Below are 18,188 nucleotides of genomic sequence, written 5' to 3' on the forward strand. Positions count from 1 at the left end.
GATTCGATTCCCAAAACTGGAGTAATAAAATAGAGTCCGGTCTCTATGTACTTATTACGCACCTCAAGCCTTCAAGTTCTAAATAAAAGTCCGGGTGTTAATTACACCCCCCACTTACAACCCAGAACCTTGGAGAAAGAGAAAAGACTTGAAGAAACCCACACCAACATATAGTGTGTAGCAAGAAATCTCTGTCATAAGCAAAGAAGTAAAAGTAAACAAGGAAATCATTAGAGCAACACCAGACGCCTAGAAGTTGACGTCCAAAAGCTTGAAGAAGACGTCCACGCTCACATTCACATTCACGTTCACGTCCACACAGTCAAATATCAAAATCTCATAGGTCATAAAAGGTCGTAGGAGGCATGTTATCTCATCACAGGGTTGTGTGTATTCCATATTCATCGCTCATACTCATGCTCATGCTCATTCGCTCACCCATCCCATCCACCCCGTCTACTCCGCCCATTTCAGGAAACTCGCAAATCATCTCGAAGTTGAAGTCGAAGTCGAAGTCGAATCGCTCGCTCAATGCCATCGCAGAAACAAAGTCCCCACAGAAAGAAAACCGGAAAATAAACACAGAAGGAAAATGGAAGGTCCACCCTTGCTAGATACACGATCGTAGAAAGGATAGAGGAGAGTTGAGTTGACGGACGGGAAGCGTGGCAAGGGCAGGCGGGTAGGCGGGGGGTGCATTCATCAAATCCATCAAGGAGAAACCGTAAGTCCTATTTCGTCGTCGCTAGCCAAGGGTGAAGTATTTTCCCACATTTCGGGAGTTGGAGGATCGGATTCTTCTGGTGGGCCCCGGGGGTAGGGTTAGATATTGGGATTGGAATTGGGGTTTAGATGGAGGCGGATGCGTGGTGCATAGGGACGCATACCTGATTCGAGGTCGTCTGCGACTTCGACCGTCAATTGGTCCAGGATGAGGAGGGTTTCTGGGACTATGTTAGCAAGCTACAAAAGAGAATCCTCCAAAAGAAAGTGAGGGCAAGCGAGAAGGGAGGGGTATCTTACGATTAGCTTCTTCCATAGCCTTCAAGTCCTGCTCGCTGTCATCGTAATAGAAATCCAGACAACAGCGAATCGCAGAGGTAATGGCGGAAACTTGTCTCGACTCGACAGACGGGAGCGAACTGCTTTCGGTAAAAGAGTGAGAGATACGCAGAAGACAGGCAGCGACCAGTTCATGGGCAATCAGTGAGCGATGCGCCTTGGCTTCATCATACAAGTCATCATGTTCGAGGAACAACAAACCATCGACGAGCTCGTAAGTACTATTGCGCACCCTCCGGTCCGTGTCGATGAGGAGCGTCGGCGCAAAGTCCGGGATATGATCTTGAACGGCTTGATTGAACCATGCGCGAGATAGCCCGGCCCGTTCATTTTCGGATTTGCATAGGAAAATGAAGAACTCCAGGTGTTCTAGTCCCGCCACATTGTTGATCGACTCGACTCCCTTTGCGACGTGGTCGATCAGACCAAGGATACTCGCCTCGTCCGGACTCTTCTGGCAAAACACAAGCGTGGCGTCAAGGTATGGAATGCAGACTTCAACGGGTGATAGCCGCAGACCATTCTCCAGTGTCTTGACAATATTGTGAAGGAACCCTGCACCAGGCTCCGACTTGAGATAGGAATCAATGATGTACCGAGTGTTCGTCAATTCGGAGAAGTTTTCAGTTTGGAAGAGCTTCATCAACAATGGAATATAACCCTCATCGTTTGTGGACAGGAGCATCTTCGCTTCCTTGACATTGAGTGCATACTTTCCTTTCGCAGACATAATCCGCTGTTCGTTACCAAGAACCGGCGTTAGGGAGAAGTCAAGCGACGCCACTAGCGTCGTACAGAGGTGCATCAATTGTCCGTATGAGAAGCGACGTCCCTTCTCTATCAGCCTGCTATAATGCAGGTATGAGCCCCTCAGTCTTGCTTTATCATTATGGTCGAGCCAGAGCACGTCCAGACATTTGACCAGGATCCCATGATCCAGCATAACGCCAACATGACTCATACCGGCCTGGGCAAGACGAGAGAAGAAGTCGAAGTAGTCATCCCAGGCACGAGCCACTGTGAGAACATTCGGCCAGAGCTCTTCGAAAAGATCGACGATGTTCTCGACAATTCGCTCAAACTGAACTTGGCAAGTCTTTCGTTCACTCTCATCCAAGTCCATCTGGGACAGGTGTTTCTGATAAAGCTTCAGTGCCGAAATAATCATAAGCAGCCCACGCTGGCGAATTTCGGCATCCGCGTTCGCAGTTTTGAGAACCAAATTTCCGATTGAAGTTGGATGCTCGCAAAACCACCAGAGCGCCCGCGAAGCTGTCTGTGGGCTCCGACGCAGCATACAGTGAAGCTCACTGACAATATCTTCAACTCCCATGTGACCTTTGTTTCTTGCGATCAACTGCTCAAATGTATCCAATCCAACGCCGACAGCTAATGATTCAGAGGTCTGCTTGTCTGGGTAGCTTGGAGATATGTCCTGGACAAGCCGCAGTTGATGAACCACAAGGCTGGCATACAAAGGATCCAGCAAACAATAACCTCGGATGAAGACTTCATTTTCCAAGGTGATCTGGTTGGCCAGGGAAATTGGTACTGACGCGCGGACTGGGATGCCGGGCTTGGCGGGCTTGTAGATGTTCTTGGATTTCTCAATGGAGGAAACACGTTGATAGAACAACATGTAAGCGCTCCAGAGCTTGTTCATTGGAACACCGCCAAGGCTGTGCATGGCTTCTGTCTGGCCACCGAAACATTGATCTGCAATATTCGTCGGATCGAACGTGCTAACATCCGCGTCGTTGAACTCCACCCAGGAAGGTGTATTCTCGGTGCTGGGGCGCTCGCGGGTGTACGAGTAGTAGTGTCCCGATTCAGCAGTGCCAGTATGAACAAGCACTCCGACGAGCTCAAAAATATCTGGCTCGACGGATTTCTCTGGTTCCGACAGATACTCGACATTGTATGGTGACATGTCGATGAGGTCGGGGAACTGGAATTGATCGTTAATCTTACTTCGCAGCATAGTTACCATATCGAAATCAAATCGTTTCAGGTGGAAGATCAGATTGTCTGGCACGTCTTTAAGACAGGCCCTAGTATCATGGTTAGCTAGAGTTATATGCAGCTACCTCAAAAGATCGACTAACCGCTTGACCGCATCCACATGACGGCCACATGATGTGCAAGAATACTTATTATCTGCGATAAAATATTAGGAATGCAGCCAGACGTAGATGTCACTGTCACTCACCTCCTTGCATGATTTCACCCTCGACGTATGCCTGCAAACTTTCCTCAAGATTGGCCTTCCCCTTAATGTCACATTGAATGGCAGAGAACGGCTCCAGCCTTTCCGAGATATGCGGGCACTCTTTCGACTTGATCTGCTGAACGAGTTGCCCACCGTAGAAAGACCGGAACCTCTTCTTCTCCTCGGGGGCGACGATTTGGGCCTCGCATCGGTCAAATAGGAGATTGTAAAACTCATCAACGTCCATTTGGATGGTGACATCAATCGCCTCGTTGTCATATGTCCGGATGCTCTCGACAAAGTCGATTGGATCAACGCTTTTCAACCACGAGTTTTGCATCAAAGCGAAAACTTTCTGCGTCTGGTCAAGAAGCCTTTGGGAAGTGTCAGGCTCCACGAGCTTGAGCTTCAAAATGAAGTCCCGAAACTCGACATTCATGAAGAGTTGCGTCATCAGCGAGTTCAGGTAGCACGTATTCGAGAGATTGGTAAGGCCGGCATAGCCCTCCGGGGCTCGAAGTGTCTTTGCACGGTCGACAATCCAGGATCCATTGTATTGGTGGTCTTCGTTCCCCGCGTCAGAAAAGAGGATATTTGAACAGCGAAGCGAGCGGAGATTGGACTGACCTCGGGGAATAAGACCGTCCAGCTGCTTGATAGTACACGCGGTGTTTTCGTCGCTTTGCTTTGAAAGCAGATAGACAATGCTCAAAAGCTTGTGGCGCGTTGCGCTGTGTAGAACAGGGACTCGTGGGTTAATCAGGAGGTCGGAATCCGAGGGAGGGTCCGGGGAAAAGCTTGGGAAAAGATGTTCGCTGAGAATTTTCTCCCCGATGCCACTAGTTGTGGTTAGTAGATAGTTTCGCCGGACGTTTTTCGGCAGCACATACGTGGTGTGAAGTTCCACCTGGGTCAAATCAGCCGTTTCAAGACACTGCTCAAGCAGAACAGCAATGCCGAAGACAAGATGATCGACAGTCTCTCGGCCAACAAACTAGAGTCGGTTAGACAGGGGGGGGGGAGCTGTGGGAAAAGACTAGACTTACCTCCTCGGTGCGTAGGTCCAGTCGCTGAAACAATACCTCACTCCACTCATCGACGTAGCGATCTAGAGTCGCATCGCAATGGGTCGATCCTGTAACCGACTGGAAAACCGAAAGGGAGACCTTGAAAAGCTCTGCACTCTGGGTTGCGTAGTAAAGTGAATTAGGAATGATGTTAACCAAGGATTGCCAGATGGTCGCAAGCATGTCAATGTGGGAGGGATTCTCTGTAGAAGTTACAGAAATGACCGCCCCTTCATCAACCTTGCCATTTGGTGACTGCTTCGAAGGCTTTGGCAAGCCACAGGCCTTTTTTATACGCTCAGCCACATCATTGCGGCTCGGTTGGTGGCCTTGTTCAAGTAGAAGCGACTGGACCAACTCGTTGACTGCGATTGAATCCTTCAAAGTCGTCCAAAAAGTGTGGTCTCGCAGTGAAGCTTCGACAAGAACTGCAAATGAGTTGCATGTCAGCCCCTGGCCGAGCTGGATTGAAGCAGGGCTGTCAAAGGAACGAGAAATGTCGATGAAATCTAGAAGCCGTTTAATGAGTGGCTGTGGGCCGGCAAACAGTACGCGATTGTCATTTTCAACAGGATACACTAGAGTCAGTTAGTATTGGGGCAAAAAGGATAGGTACAAGGATGACCATACTCGATACCAGACGTAGCAGAAGATCAACTGCGGACATAGCAAGGGCAGAATTGATCAGGTCTTCACTCCGGAGCTTGGATAAATTGTCCGCCATCAAGAGGTCACGCAAAACATCAATACTATGCCGGATAAAATCATAATTTGGAGACACCTATTTGATAGTCGTGATTAGAGCTGAAATCGATAGATTATGGGGTTGATCTTACCTCAGTGGCTTCGTCATCAATGCAATGAAGCAATGTATGAAACATGTAAAAAGCAATGTAAGGCCGATCGAAGGGGAAAAGATCGTTGGCATTGCTAGTTTGAGACTTGACACGCTCCACGACCCAATCATTTGGCGGGAAGGCAGTAAGGAACGTGAAGGTCTAGCATTCCGATTAGTAAAGGTCGAGTTGGAAGAATATCGGCATATTGCGTACCTGCTCGGCGAGCGGCTCACTGAGCGCCAGGAATTGGTAGATATCATCAAAATACTTCATCACCTCGGAGTCCACCGATGTGAGTGGTTGACATTTATTACTGCGTTGCAACTCTTCGGCATCTGGTGACTTCCGGATGATCAGGAGACCGGCCTGAAGGGCTTTGATCTCCTTAAGAGGGGTGTCCGGTTTCTCAAACAGGTCCAAACGAGCACCTGCAGCAATCGTTGAGAATTTCGAAAAGCCAGTGAGCTGGGTGAGTCTCTCTGTCAAATCTGCTGCCGTGGAATCATCGCCAATCCGTAGTGATTGAATCTGCGAAGGGAAGCCATCGCGGAAGGATTGCCATCTCAGATCCAGTGGGCTGCCTCGAACTGGCCGTTGAGGCAAGGTTGGCGGCGAACCTTGGGGAGGGCTGTATCGAGGGCGAGTTCGCAGGCCCTCCAGAAGCTGATGGAGAAAGTGGAGCGAACGTATGAACATGAGCTCGTCTAATTCTTCAGCTTCACTCGCATCTCCAATCTCCATCTCAGTCGCTCCATTCGTAGCCACACCGTCTGATCTAGGTCTTGCGTTGATGGTGGCTGCGGCCGACTTCAGTTGACTCACACAACGGCCGACAATGGAAACATGGGTAGCGTCCACGGCAGATCGCGGGGCGGTTTGAATGATCTGGTGATCCAAGTAAACCTCGATGGCAAATTTCGTTGCCTCGGCCTCAACCGTACCCGGCGGAGCGGTGAGTATGATATCCCAAATGCGATCCATTCCCGGGATAAACACAATCTCGTTGTCACCAGCTGCGGGGGGTGGTTTGAATCGTACTTCGTAATTGACAGATTGTTTCGCAAACAGTAGGAGTTCAAAGTCATAGTCCTTGGGTGTCAGGTGAGGCATGTGTTCATGGATACATTGGTCGAGAAATGAGTTCGGTGAGGCACTGCGACTCAAAGAATTGACCATCATGGCCCAGACAATCCGGTGTCCTTCCGGTCCTAACTTCGGCGACAGAAGTATTTGATTCCACAATGCACTTCCGAGCTCCGGGGTCACAGTCTCCGGGGCTTGGTTGATCAGGCGAGATAAAATTTCGACTCGCGACACAAGGCCGTGCTGGGAGAAACAGTCGGCAAGATCAAAGTTTGTCCCGCTCACGGTATGCAACATGTCGTTGATCACCAGTCGAGTCAAGTCGAAATCGGTTGCAAGCTTTCTCATCTCTGACGCGTCCCAGTGGGGAACGAGGGCACTGAGCGCCTGGATGCTACCAGTCGTGAATTGGTTCATCTCCGCAATGTCCTGGATGCAGCGTTCGTACATTTCCATTCGGTCATCTTCACCAATGCCAGCCTTGATGAAATCGGAGAGCTTGCGACTGCCGAAGCTTTGCAGTTTCGTCCTCTGGTCCGCCGAGAGATCTTCTGCCACGGTACTCTCCCGGATCATACGAACACAGAGCCGCAGAGGAATCGCATGTGCATGTTGGGGGTCTGACTGATCCATGAACATGTGACCAGGGTTGTGCCTGGGGGTCATTTGGCCGAGAAGGCTGTCGCAAAATTCGAGCATGCCCGCGTCGAATCTGTCGAGAGGGAGGCTCAAGAGCTTTTCACAAAGGTAGAGCAAGGCTGGGGAGGCAGTCGTGTGCATATAGAAAGTCTTCGTCAGCATCGACAGTACCTCCGAGACAATACGGCTGTCTTGGCTCTCTGTGACGGCCTTCCAGATGACATCCGTTTCGCGATCCGTATATGTTGATGTCACCACCAAGAACCCGACGATGTTGCTGCTCCGACCGATCAGCTGAGGATGCGAATCGACGCCCACAAGATAGTCAACGATCTTGTTTTCTTTGATGAAGCGAACGAGATACTGGACAAAGGGGTTCGAGATGCCATCGGGATTCTGTGAAATGTACTCCTTCCACACGTCGACCAGTGCAGCCTGCATTTTGTCAACACCATTGACTCGAAGCTCCATGCGGCCTTCCATGAAATGCTTCTTCAAGATACCAAATTTCCAGCCCCCGAGAAGGATGCGAGTGTTCTCGTCGGCACTAGTATGGTCAGGGAGATCGATCGCCATGTCTTTTGAAAGTCTCTGCAAGAATTCATCGCCCCGACGGCAGAGAGCCTGCAGGTTGCGAGGGAAATGACGCCCGACTGTGTCACTAATATCGCTTGTGGCCCAGGGGGGATTTCTTTGTGATCCATTCCTGGTATTTGAGATCGATCGACCTGAGAGTCGTGTAAAGCTGATTGATTGGGGCAGTAGTTGAAGTCGTAGTTTCTGAGATGAGAAGATCGGTGTTCTCTAGTGACTCCAGGGTGCAGTCAAGAAGGCCGTAGATGGTCGTGAGATAGAAGAACAGCATATGTACAAGCTGGGGGTGTTTAGGGGTGAGCTCGAGGGCAAGAGCGCAATAGTCTGCGAGTTTCGCGGCGGCATTCAACGGGCCGAGAGTTTCGGCTCGGATATCTAGTAAGACCGCTCGGAATTCCCTACCGTACATCCTGTCCAGGGCGCCGTAGAGCGGGATGCTTTGAAAGGAGACCAGCCATCCCAGCTGTTGCAGATAACACTTTGACATGCTTTCTGGTGTTTGTTGATCAGGCTCGTCGGCCAGGACCTGCAAGAGGAGGGAATCCTGTTGGATTAGGTGTAGAGTGATCTGCACATAGTTCAAAAGAAATTTCTTGAGGCAGGGCAGCAGGCCAACCCCGTCGTTGATTGGAAGGTCGGTTCTAGTATGCGGGTCAGTAGGGTGGAAATGGTGGTGGAGGCGGAGTAGAAGTTAGTTCATACTTGCGACGGAGGGCAAACTCCACGATGCTCGGGAAATTTGACCAGAAGTCCTCGTGTTGGGCATATGTTTGGAGGGTCAGAAGGTCCAGGTTACGAACACAGTGGTCCATCCAGGTCTGGACTTTCTGTATGATGGCAGCAGCATCGTACATATCACCTGGTTGGCGGGTTAATATAATTGATATGAAGTACATCAAAGACGAAGGGTGAGCTTTCAATCAAACTCAGGTTGACTTACCTTTATCCATGACTTGAATGAATCTTGCGACACTGCTAGAGGCACTGAGCTCTGGGCGGACTCGTGGAAACGAGTCGACCAATGGAGTCATGTCGGAGATGTCTTGAATAAGGTCCGACTGTGAATCACGGCGGACGATTTCCTCCAAGGACCTCCAATTTGAGTGATTGGAGTCTTGCTCCATATCTTCCGGATCGGCGATCTCGATCTGAGGACTTGCTTCGGGGGAAGAAGGGGCGGAGGCAGATACGGCATTTGAGTTGGGGATCGAAGTCGGAGTCGCGTTGGGAGGAGGTGAGGGTGGGAGGGTGGCAAGTAGAGTGGGAGAGGAGGAATCGAGAGGTTCCGGTATTTCGGAAGTAGGGGACTTCATGTTGATGGTAACTTTGGCGGGGGAGTGGAAGTTGGTGGCTGGTGAAGGCGTGACTGGAGTGACTGAAGTAGCTGAAGTAGCAGCAGTAACGGCGGCAGCGGCAGCAGATGCGGCAGCGGAGGAAGAGGCAGCAGAGGCAGCTTCAATGGACAAGATCTCGTGGACGTCACTGCCTTTACCAGTGCCACTACCACTGTCGACGCGTTGTCGCTTGGGAGTGCGAGCACCCTCAGCATGCGGGTCTTCTTCCATGGATGTGTTCGGGAGTTGTTGGTGGTGGTGGTGGTGGTGGTATCGCGGTGATGCGCTCAAGGGAGTGCCAGGCGGGGTGAAGGAGAGCTCTGGCGGGGGTTCAGCCATGACATTTTCCGAGGCTGAGCGGATGGAGGGGGGGAAAAGAAAGGGAATCTGAGCGAGTTGGAATGAGAGGAGGCCGGTTGGGAATCTGGATGGGGTTACAGGTTGGAAGTTGACGTTGAAGTTCTTGGGGACAAGAAGCGGTCGACAGCTCCAGCTTTTTTTGACGCGACCCGGTGACGTTGCGGAGAAGTGGAATTCCTTCGCACTGGCAGTGGCACTGGCACTCTACAGGGAATAGTTCTACATGATATATGATATGAGTTGTGACAAACAGGTCTTCTTTGTATGTTAAATACTTTTATTTATTTTATCATTATCATTATTATAATATTATAGTATTCTTTACTATCTGTAGTATCCCATCACTACAAGCTGCCAAGAACGGCAATCAACCTAGCAAACTTGATTATTTACAGTAGCACTGGCACGGGCACGGGCACTCATATACCTGGTACTTCAAGTTTGGAACCCTTGATCTATATTACTAGTATTATCACTGTTCTTTCATTTGAACCTCACTATTGCTCTAGATTGGCTACAGTATGCAGGTTTCAACTTGGTATCCCATTGTGTCTAGATTGTTATTCGGTTCACTGCATCACCAGCCCAGGCCATCAATAGCACTAGTAGTACTGTCCTAGTACTCAGAGCTAGTAGAGTACTTGATTAACCATCACTCCTCCAACTTCACTCTGTCATTGTCGTCTCAATCTTCCGAATAATCCTAGCCGGGTTACCCGCAGCCACATGGAAAGCAGGCACATCCTATACATCACCATTAGCACTGGCATCAGAACTACTAGTATATATCACAGCATCCATAACACCGTGCCCTCCCACACCCACCTTTGTAACAACACTCCCTGCTCCAATAGTAGCTCCCTTCCCGATACTCACCCCAGGAAGAACAATCACATTCCCCCCAATCCAACAATCCTCCCCAATGGAAATCGGCTTCCCCATCTCTGGCCCCTCAGTCCCATTCCGCAGCGCCGGATCAAGAGGATGGGTCCCGGAAAACAAATTCACATTAGGCCCGAACAAAGTCCGTGCTCCTACTGTAATGGGACAGGTGTCGATGAAGACGCAGTTGAAGTTGACAAAGACTCCGGCCCCGAGCTTCACGTTGAAGCCGTAGTCCACTTTGATCGGGGCCTCGATCCAGGGCTCATGTTTGAACTGGTCGTCGTCGGCAGCTGGGTCGAGGAGTTTAGGTGGGAGAGGTGTTTTGTCGTCAGTTATGCTGGAGGAGTTAGCATATGCCTAGAAACTAATGCAGCCTAGGTGTATATATAGCTCGGAAAGAATGGGAAACATCCAAGGTTCAAGCTTGAAGCTACTACTACCTGTACCAGCAGCACCAACTTGAACAATAGCAAACTCACTCTCGCCACATCTCAACCAGTCGCCGACGAGGTACCTCATCCGAGGTATTATTGAATCGATTGCAGGCATACTTGCATCGAGCTCTAGCAGCTACCATATCCGGGGTAAAAGCGCAAAACAGCTCGCCACGCAGCATCTTTTCTCGTTCCGTGAGTCCCGCCATAGTGAACCAGACTCGAAACTGCCAGGTTCAAATTCAAACAAAGAAAAGTGTTCTAGACCGGAGTTTAGTGGGCTACATGGCTGACGTCCTTCATGTGGGGGGGAGTTGCTAGAGTGGAGCCTCGGGGAAAACGGATGCCGGTAGGCACTCCGAGTTACTTTTGACACTCTTTGTTCTCCAACAACCACAACCACAACAATCACCCCGACAATGCCTCCCACTGGCACGACATTTAACGGTCCCTCCCAATAATCCTCGACTTTCTCTTCTCTTCTGTCCTGTCCAGCATACCCTCATATCATCTGTACACAGCAACAACTCGAATTCCTCCCAAAATGTCCGCCCAAACCACCAGTGCACAGATACAAGCACAAGCAGCACCCAGCTACACCACATGGCAGCCACGAAGACCACGAACATCCAGCACAGCCAGTGCAAGTTACAGCGATAATTCCGACCCCGACTTCTTCCCAAACCACTCCACCAACACCTCCACCTCCACCACCACCACCACCACCATCCCCCTCGACCCATCCTCAATCTACCCAAACGGTCGAAAGTCCCTCTCAGCAATCTCCCTCCGCGCATTCGCCCTCGGCACAAGCTTAGGCCTATCAACCAGCTTAACAATCTACCTCGCCTTTGCACCAGGAAGCAACTCACCAACCTGGCGCCTCCCATTCTTCATAACATCCCTATCCCTCTTCCACTTCCTAGAATTCTTCATAACAGCCCACTACAACACCGCAGCCGCAACAGTCTCCTCATTCCTCCTATCCTCAAACGGCTGGGCCTACAACGCCGCCCACGGCTCCGCACTCCTTGAATGCACACTGCGATTATGGCTTTGGCCTAGCTCGAGCTCGAGCTCGCCCTCCTCCACCACCTCCTCCGTTGGCCTTTCGCCTTCTTCCATCTGCGTCGTGCTAGGCCTCCTCCTCGTCATCCTAGGCCAAATCACCCGATCACTCGCCATGGCGCACGCGGCCGCGAATTTCAATCACCACGTTCAATCTAGACATAAAGATGGTCATGTACTCGTCACCAGTGGTGTTTATGCGGTTCTCCGGCATCCGAGTTATTTTGGGTTCTTTTGGTGGGGACTGGGTACGCAGTTGGTTCTTGGGAATTTTGTTTGTTTTGTGCTTTATGCGGCTGTTTTGTGGAAGTTTTTTGCTTCTAGGATTCGGAGTGGGTGTCCCCTTTTTCTCCCACTACAATGGCGGTGGATGGGTTATGTTTTTCTTTGTTCGGTTGTGCTGACATTTTACTTTTTTTTTTTCTAGCGGAGGAGTCGTTTCTTATTAACTTCTTTGGTGATGATTATGTTCAGTATAAGAAGAATACTCGTGTCGGGATTCCGGGGATTGCTTAAGAGATATCTCGGATTTCTTCTATTGAAGCCAAGCCCGTTGTGCATAATACGGAGTACACTATTGTCAATGAATGGATTGTATCTACTAGTTGTAGCTAGCTAACTACTAGTTGGTCATAAAAGTATTCAACTAATTGACTGAATCGAGTACTATTCTGGACCGTAGATCTTGGCCCTGGCCCTGGTATATGTAACTATGGTATATGACATCAACGCTTGTACAATGCAGCAGACTCAGAGTCCGAGTCCCTCGTAATATAACTTCAAGTTGAACTTGAATCACAGTTTACTCTCCGGCGCAACAACACCAATAGCCCCGCTCATAAACGGTCCACCATTAGCATCCTCATCCGCATTCGCATCCACATCACCCGAATTCTCCGCCCCATATAACACCAACTCCCTCCCACCCTGCGTACTCCACCAAGCAACACAACAATGAGCCCGATCAACATCCATCTCCCCACCACTCATAGCCTCCCAGAACCGATCAATGCACGCGACGCGCATAGCCCGGTCCGGAACGGCATTGATAAGCTCACCGGTCAAAGGAAGCCATTCTTTCAAGTCGTCGACGCGGAGGAAAGAGAGGGAATCGATAAGCGCGAGCGTGAGCACGGCTTGAACGGAAAGGGGTGGTGTATTTCCCAGATCTGGCGCTGTGCTGTTTGAATTTTGAGCCGTGGGGATAATTGGCGTTGTGGATGCGTGTATTGCTCGGTCCCGGACTACTTCGAATAATATGGTTGGTAGGAGTGGCTGGGTATTTGCAAGTGGTGAGGGGGGTGCGGTGACTTGGATGACTGTTTTGAAGGCGAGGCGGAATTGGCGGGCTGATAAGTTTTCAGGGAAGACCTAGATGAATAGGGTTAGAATGAGTCTTGCAGGAAGAATGGGGATTGCCGATCGATCGACTTTGAAAAACTCACGGCGAATAAATTCTCAATGTAGAATGGTAGGTGTTTCCCAGCTAGTTCTGCATTATGGGGAATTGCAAATACAACGAGCACAACGCTGTGAGCTGCTTCGAAGATTTCTAGCAGAAGTGGGTTCGCACCAGCTGCCAAGTAGGGGAAAGCAGCAGATAATAGTAGTTCCTCGTTCACGGCAGTCGGTAAGACAATTGGGAAATGTTCGGCCGCATTCATGAAGAAGAGATCCAAGCACCGCTCCACCGGGTGACTCGGGATTTGGCCAATATCGCTGGGCTTGATGCTGCGCAGGAAGTTCTCAGCCAGGTCAGGATACTGGGAGAGAATATCAACGGCAGCCAGGAACACGAAAGCCTGCTGTGATGATCCATTTTGCCCCGTTCGAGAGGAGACAAAGTACAGGTTGCGGAGAATATGAAGAGACTGCATGCAAAGATATGGCGCACCTGTAGCAGAGTTAGTTAGTCAAGATGCCAAGCTAAGCTGTTTTTTCACGGGTCAGGGCCGAGCCATGGGCACACTTACGACTGCCAGCAGCGAGAACAGGGTCATTGATTGTTCTCCCGATAACAGCTCGAAGAACAATAACAACCGAGTATAAGCAGTTTCTAAGAACCTTCCACAAGGCCGGGATGGTAGTCTGCAAGGATTCCGCATCCAAAAACTCAGCCTCCTCCGCAGCATCCACTTCAGATAACTTATTCTGACGCCACTGCACCATAAGCGTACGAACAAAGTCCGCCATATAGTCAACCGTCTGCGCCACGAGATCCGGATTGCGCGCATTATCCACCGCATGAGAGATAAGTCTCGACAACGGACCCAAAGCCGCAATAAGCGGCCGCGAAGCTATTGTAGAGAAATATCCAAAGGTCGGAGAAGTCGATGACCAGCGGAACTTTTTCCCAGGTACCTCGACAACATCCTTGTCAATAGCACCGAGGAAATACCCACCCTCCAACCCTTCCGGCGAGAGGAATGTGGATCGCACCATAACGGGAAGCAAACGATCATAATCAATCTTACTCCTCTCCGCATCGGAGAGTAGTTCAAAGGTATAATTGAGGACCATGGTAATGCAATACCCATCGATCCCATTCTCAGTCTCCATCTCTTCCAGCGCTAATTGCGCAGCCGTCGCAAGCGCCGATTCAAGCTTCGTTCGAATATGCCACGGTAGGCCCTGCCGGTTCTGTCCCTCGAATCCAAGCAATATGCCGCCGAGCAGGAGCATGTGTCTCCAGCGCGGTGACTTGTCGTCCGCGCCCTCGGCTACGGCCTTCACCCATGCCTCGCGCTCTATCTTGCGGTTCCGACCGTATGTTGGGCGTGGTTCATCGGTGTTATCATTGTGTAGTACTGCTATGGCGGCTGTGTTGAAGATGCTGAGGATCTTGCGACATGCTTGAAGATCGACGGGCCCGTCCCAGAGCGCGGGGGTGCAGAGAAGCTGCGAGGAGAGGAGGCTTAGATTGAGCGGGTTGCCGAGAACTGAGAGGAAACTCGTTGCGGTAGGAAGGAGTCTGTATCAAGGTGAATTGATTAATTCGTTAGTCCGGGGTTCAGGTAGATGGGATTCGGCTTTCGCCCGCGGCCAATGTATCGATCGCATCGCATCACATTGCCATGTGCGCACCAGCCACTTACCCAGAGGCATCCTCTAAAGTGGACGCAGACTGTAAAGACCGCAAAAGCGCGGCCAGAGAGCGTTCTGTCGCCATGAATTGATCGGTGCGATCGGGTGGATAGGGGATGGAGATGAAAGCGGAGGTTGTCGAGATCCTCCCATTCCCATTCCCGGGGGGAACCCCAGACCGCATGACGCCTGCCGAGGTCCGCCGAGAGACCAAACCAAACACTGCAAACAAGCAGCAACGGAGAGATCGACCTACACCTACAACCTTCCCTTCCATCTACACTTTCCATCTTCACCTTCGACCATGCTCTAATTCTCTCGATCCACGCTGCACTCCAGCCACGCAGTACCCTCCATTCCAATGTCTAACAACCGAGTCCCAATAGACTACCAAGTCCCCTCCTTCCCATCACTCTACGACCCTCTCCCGACACACCACAAAGAGGCGCACTACCTTTACTACACGACCGATATTTGGCGCTTCACATTATACTGGACGCTAGTTTTCTACGGCGTATCACATCTCACTGTCTCTGTCTGTGCTATTCTAACGCACTTTCGGAATTGGAGTATTATCTGGTTGGTGCCGTTGCTGTATAGCGTCATTGCTGGGTTGGAGGGATTAATTGCGGGTAGTATTGTTGGTCTTGTGTGAGTTTTTCCCTCGTCTATGAATGGGATATACTATTTCTGGTATATTGAGGAGCTAGAGTTGGAGCTGGAACTGGAGCTAACGGATGTAGACTCGGTGCTGTCTATGAAGCAGGCAATTTCCGAATGTCGACCTGGCTCCCCATGATCTGGGGCGGTGTTAATGTCATGGTTTTGATCGTGACTAGTTTCCCTATGCAAGGTGGTCTTTGATTACTAGGCTACACTACATGTACACTACACTGCACTGCACTGCACTGCAATATGGCGGTGCTTCACTGCTTACGACTTACGACTTACGATTACGCCGCATTCTATTTCTACTGTGACCGCAATTTGCCCCAGACTCTATCAACTTTAATAAACAACACGTCGACTAGTAGTACCGGTGAACCTGTGGACCTTAAAAATTGAAATGATATTTCATCCATATGATGCATCGAATAACTTGAACCTTATTGATCTCGAAGTGAGCGCCGCCCTGTGCCACGGGCAAAAAATCATCCTTTATATACGTACCTTCCGAACGCCTAGCTCTGCAATCCTAATCCAGATCCATTCTGACACGCAATAATGCAAGCATGCAATCACTTCTTTCCTGAGTTCTCTTTCCTGTCTTCTCTGCCTTCGTCCGCTATCCTTTACCTACGCCCGCCATCAGGAGGGCCTCCGTGCAACCCAGGCAGACCGCCGCCAAACCCACCAGCCATATTCTGGAGGTTGAAATTCGGAGGAATTTGGACGCCTTGGGCCATGAGTTGCTGTCTGATCTGGGCCATATCGACATTCATCGGCGGCGGTGGGGGAGGAGCACCGCCCGCCATGCCCGGGAGCATGGGGAATCCTGGAGGAACGCCTTGATTAGGAGGACCAGGAGGACCAGGGGGGGAGGACCACCTGGCGGGCCCTGAGTTCCCATAATCGCAGCCAGACGACCAGGATCCATTCCACCCATCATTGCTGGCAGGCCAGGAGGCGGAGGCGGAGGCTGGGCAGCACCGATTCCGGGAAGAAAGCCGGCACCACCTTCGTCCGCGCCGGGAGCACTGGTGATACCAGGTAAAGAGGGAGCACCAGCTCGGCGCTGGTCAACGAGGCTATCAGCCTCATCTTGAATCTGCTGTTCCTCCTCCTCGCGCATCTGTCGACGGCCGTAACCACGATTCCAGTTCCCCTGCCCCTGCCCTTGCCCCTGCTGGTCCTCGGCGGTTTCTTCGCCGGTATGGTATCGATCTTTCATGTGACTAGTCTCACCCGGTCTCGCACGCGACCAGAATCGAACAAAGTTATCCTTAGACCCAGACGCAAGAATATGACCGAGCGGATGCCAGTCCAGCGACCAAATTGTAGCTGCGTGTGCGTACGGCACCTTATGTGCGGGGAATATGACCTGCGGCGGCGTATTCGCCGGGTCGGGACTATCGTATGGCGCCACAGTAGGTACTTGCCCAGTAGGCAGATGCGGCTCATCGAGTAGATAGTGGTGAAGCGAGCCATCTTCCGCTCCGGTGGAAATCAAATTGGGGTGAATCGGGTGCCAGGTCAGTGACGAGACGGGCTTCTCATGGCCGCGCAAGATGCAAATATCCCGCATCATGCGCAAATCGAAGACGCGCGCGGTCTGGTCGCGCGAGGAGGTGGCAAGTAGATTTCCATTTACGCGGGAGAATCGCGTCGCAGTCACTGTGTTCTTGTGACTGTGGAGTGTAGTGAGACAACGCGCTGTGCGTGGGTCCCAAAACTTCACCTGGTGGTCCTTGGAGCCGGAGACCAGTAGTCCCTTAGTTGGGTGCCAGTCGCATGATTTTACATCCCAGTTATGACCGGTTAGGACAGTGTCGCAGGTGCGGGAGGTGAAGTCGAAGATTTTGAGGGTGGTGTCGTCGGATGCGGAGAGGAATTTGGTGTCGCTGGGGGCCCAGCAGAGGTCACGGACGGCGTCGTGATGCGCGTCGTCGATTGTTTCGACGTTGTTGAAATTAGGTCGCCAGTACTTGATGTCACCTTTTTGTCCGCCGGATATCAACCATTCTTGGCTATGTGACCAGCCGAGAGATGTGACACCTGCTTGGACTTGATCGTAGTGAGCCTGATCAAAGGGATTCAGTTAGCCGGAGGGGAGTTCTTCGCGCAGGATTTGGGTGTTACTCACGTCCATGACGGTTTCGAAGTTGAAAGCTGTTCCATTCCAGAGCATAAATTCACCGGTATGCCCGCCTGTGAGCAATCGTCGTCCTTCGGGGGTCCATCTTATTACGACAATCGGTTTCTTTGACTTTCCGATCGACTGGTGTAAGTGTCGCACAGGGATCGTGTCGGCTGGTGAGTGAATTCGCGCGACTGGCGGCAGCATCTAGTTTACACGTAGAGTCGATCAGTCTTTGCTCGCTCTTATTCTCTTCGTGTATCTTTCTATATGTGCCTGCCCTAGGCAGGGCAAAGTGATTCGCGACAGTACTCACATCCACAGTAAAGCTGGGGCTTGGCCGCTCAACCTCCAGGCGATGTTCGCCTTGATATCGTGGTCGGCGTGTTCTCATCCACTGTACCATAGACGATCCATAGTCGGTCACCAATCCTGCAGGTTCAGATTGTCAGCGTGGGGGGGCTTCAGCAGCGTCAAGCGTCAAGCGTAACGATAGGGTCACAACGTAACGTACTTGGGCGCCGAGGACCGTCATTCTGGTTGTTGTTTCTGTTAAAACGGCCAGCAATTTGGCCGTCGTTCCCATCGTCGACAAAAGACATTTCGGGGGAAGTGAAGATTGGAGGCAAAAGAAAGGGTAAGAGATCACATCAACAACATCGCCATGAGGGTGGAGTGTGAAGTATTGTGCAAATCTAATTGGCAAACGCGCGAGCGTTGGGAAGAAAGTGAG

At 51.0% G+C, this 18,188-nt stretch overlaps 6 protein-coding genes across 6 annotated transcripts; 2 read left to right on the forward strand and 4 right to left on the reverse strand.

The window, feature by feature from the left end:
• Positions 1 to 711: 711 nt before the first annotated feature.
• N7481_003691 (uncharacterized protein) lies at positions 712 to 9,166 on the reverse strand (the record flags this gene model as incomplete). The annotated part of the gene is made up of 12 exons (XM_057262910.1): positions 712 to 800; positions 888 to 950; positions 1,024 to 3,113; positions 3,150 to 3,219; positions 3,272 to 4,265; positions 4,318 to 4,916; positions 4,969 to 5,119; positions 5,175 to 5,336; positions 5,391 to 7,605; positions 7,628 to 8,134; positions 8,196 to 8,352; positions 8,434 to 9,166. The coding sequence occupies 12 exons, from the start codon at positions 9,164 to 9,166 to the stop codon at positions 712 to 714; spliced, it is 7,830 nt and encodes a 2,609-aa protein (XP_057124571.1).
• Positions 9,167 to 9,853: 687 nt separating this feature from the next.
• N7481_003692 (sugar O-acetyltransferase) lies at positions 9,854 to 10,809 on the reverse strand (the record flags this gene model as incomplete). Its single annotated transcript, XM_057262911.1, has 4 exons — positions 9,854 to 9,931; positions 10,013 to 10,409; positions 10,552 to 10,733; positions 10,801 to 10,809. The coding sequence occupies 4 exons, from the start codon at positions 10,807 to 10,809 to the stop codon at positions 9,854 to 9,856; spliced, it is 666 nt and encodes a 221-aa protein (XP_057124572.1).
• Positions 10,810 to 11,050: 241 nt separating this feature from the next.
• Positions 11,051 to 12,090, forward strand: N7481_003693 (protein-S-isoprenylcysteine carboxyl O-methyltransferase; the record flags this gene model as incomplete). The annotated part of the gene is made up of 2 exons (XM_057262912.1): positions 11,051 to 11,906; positions 12,002 to 12,090. 2 exons carry the CDS (start codon positions 11,051 to 11,053, stop codon positions 12,088 to 12,090), a joined length of 945 nt encoding a protein of 314 aa, XP_057124573.1.
• Positions 12,091 to 12,369: 279 nt separating this feature from the next.
• Positions 12,370 to 14,842, reverse strand: pex8 (putative peroxisomal membrane protein Pex17; the record flags this gene model as incomplete). The annotated part of the gene is made up of 4 exons (XM_057262913.1): positions 12,370 to 12,945; positions 13,020 to 13,468; positions 13,548 to 14,545; positions 14,670 to 14,842. 4 exons carry the CDS (start codon positions 14,840 to 14,842, stop codon positions 12,370 to 12,372), a joined length of 2,196 nt encoding a protein of 731 aa, XP_057124574.1.
• Positions 14,843 to 15,019: 177 nt separating this feature from the next.
• On the forward strand, positions 15,020 to 15,522 carry N7481_003695 (uncharacterized protein; the record flags this gene model as incomplete). Its single annotated transcript, XM_057262914.1, has 2 exons — positions 15,020 to 15,309; positions 15,402 to 15,522. The coding sequence occupies 2 exons, from the start codon at positions 15,020 to 15,022 to the stop codon at positions 15,520 to 15,522; spliced, it is 411 nt and encodes a 136-aa protein (XP_057124575.1).
• A 428-nt stretch (positions 15,523 to 15,950) lies between these two features.
• N7481_003696 (WD40 repeat domain-containing protein) lies at positions 15,951 to 18,057 on the reverse strand (the record flags this gene model as incomplete). Its single annotated transcript, XM_057262915.1, has 5 exons — positions 15,951 to 16,153; positions 16,207 to 17,398; positions 17,462 to 17,662; positions 17,772 to 17,887; positions 17,970 to 18,057. The coding sequence occupies 5 exons, from the start codon at positions 18,055 to 18,057 to the stop codon at positions 15,951 to 15,953; spliced, it is 1,800 nt and encodes a 599-aa protein (XP_057124576.1).
• Between the last annotated feature and the right edge of the window lie 131 nt (positions 18,058 to 18,188).

The sequence above is a fragment of the Penicillium waksmanii genome (genome assembly GCF_028829765.1).
Source record: "Penicillium waksmanii strain IBT 27052 chromosome Unknown utg000004l:1.0-5674109.0:1.0-5678898.0, whole genome shotgun sequence".
Lineage (NCBI taxonomy): Eukaryota > Fungi > Ascomycota > Eurotiomycetes > Eurotiales > Aspergillaceae > Penicillium > Penicillium waksmanii.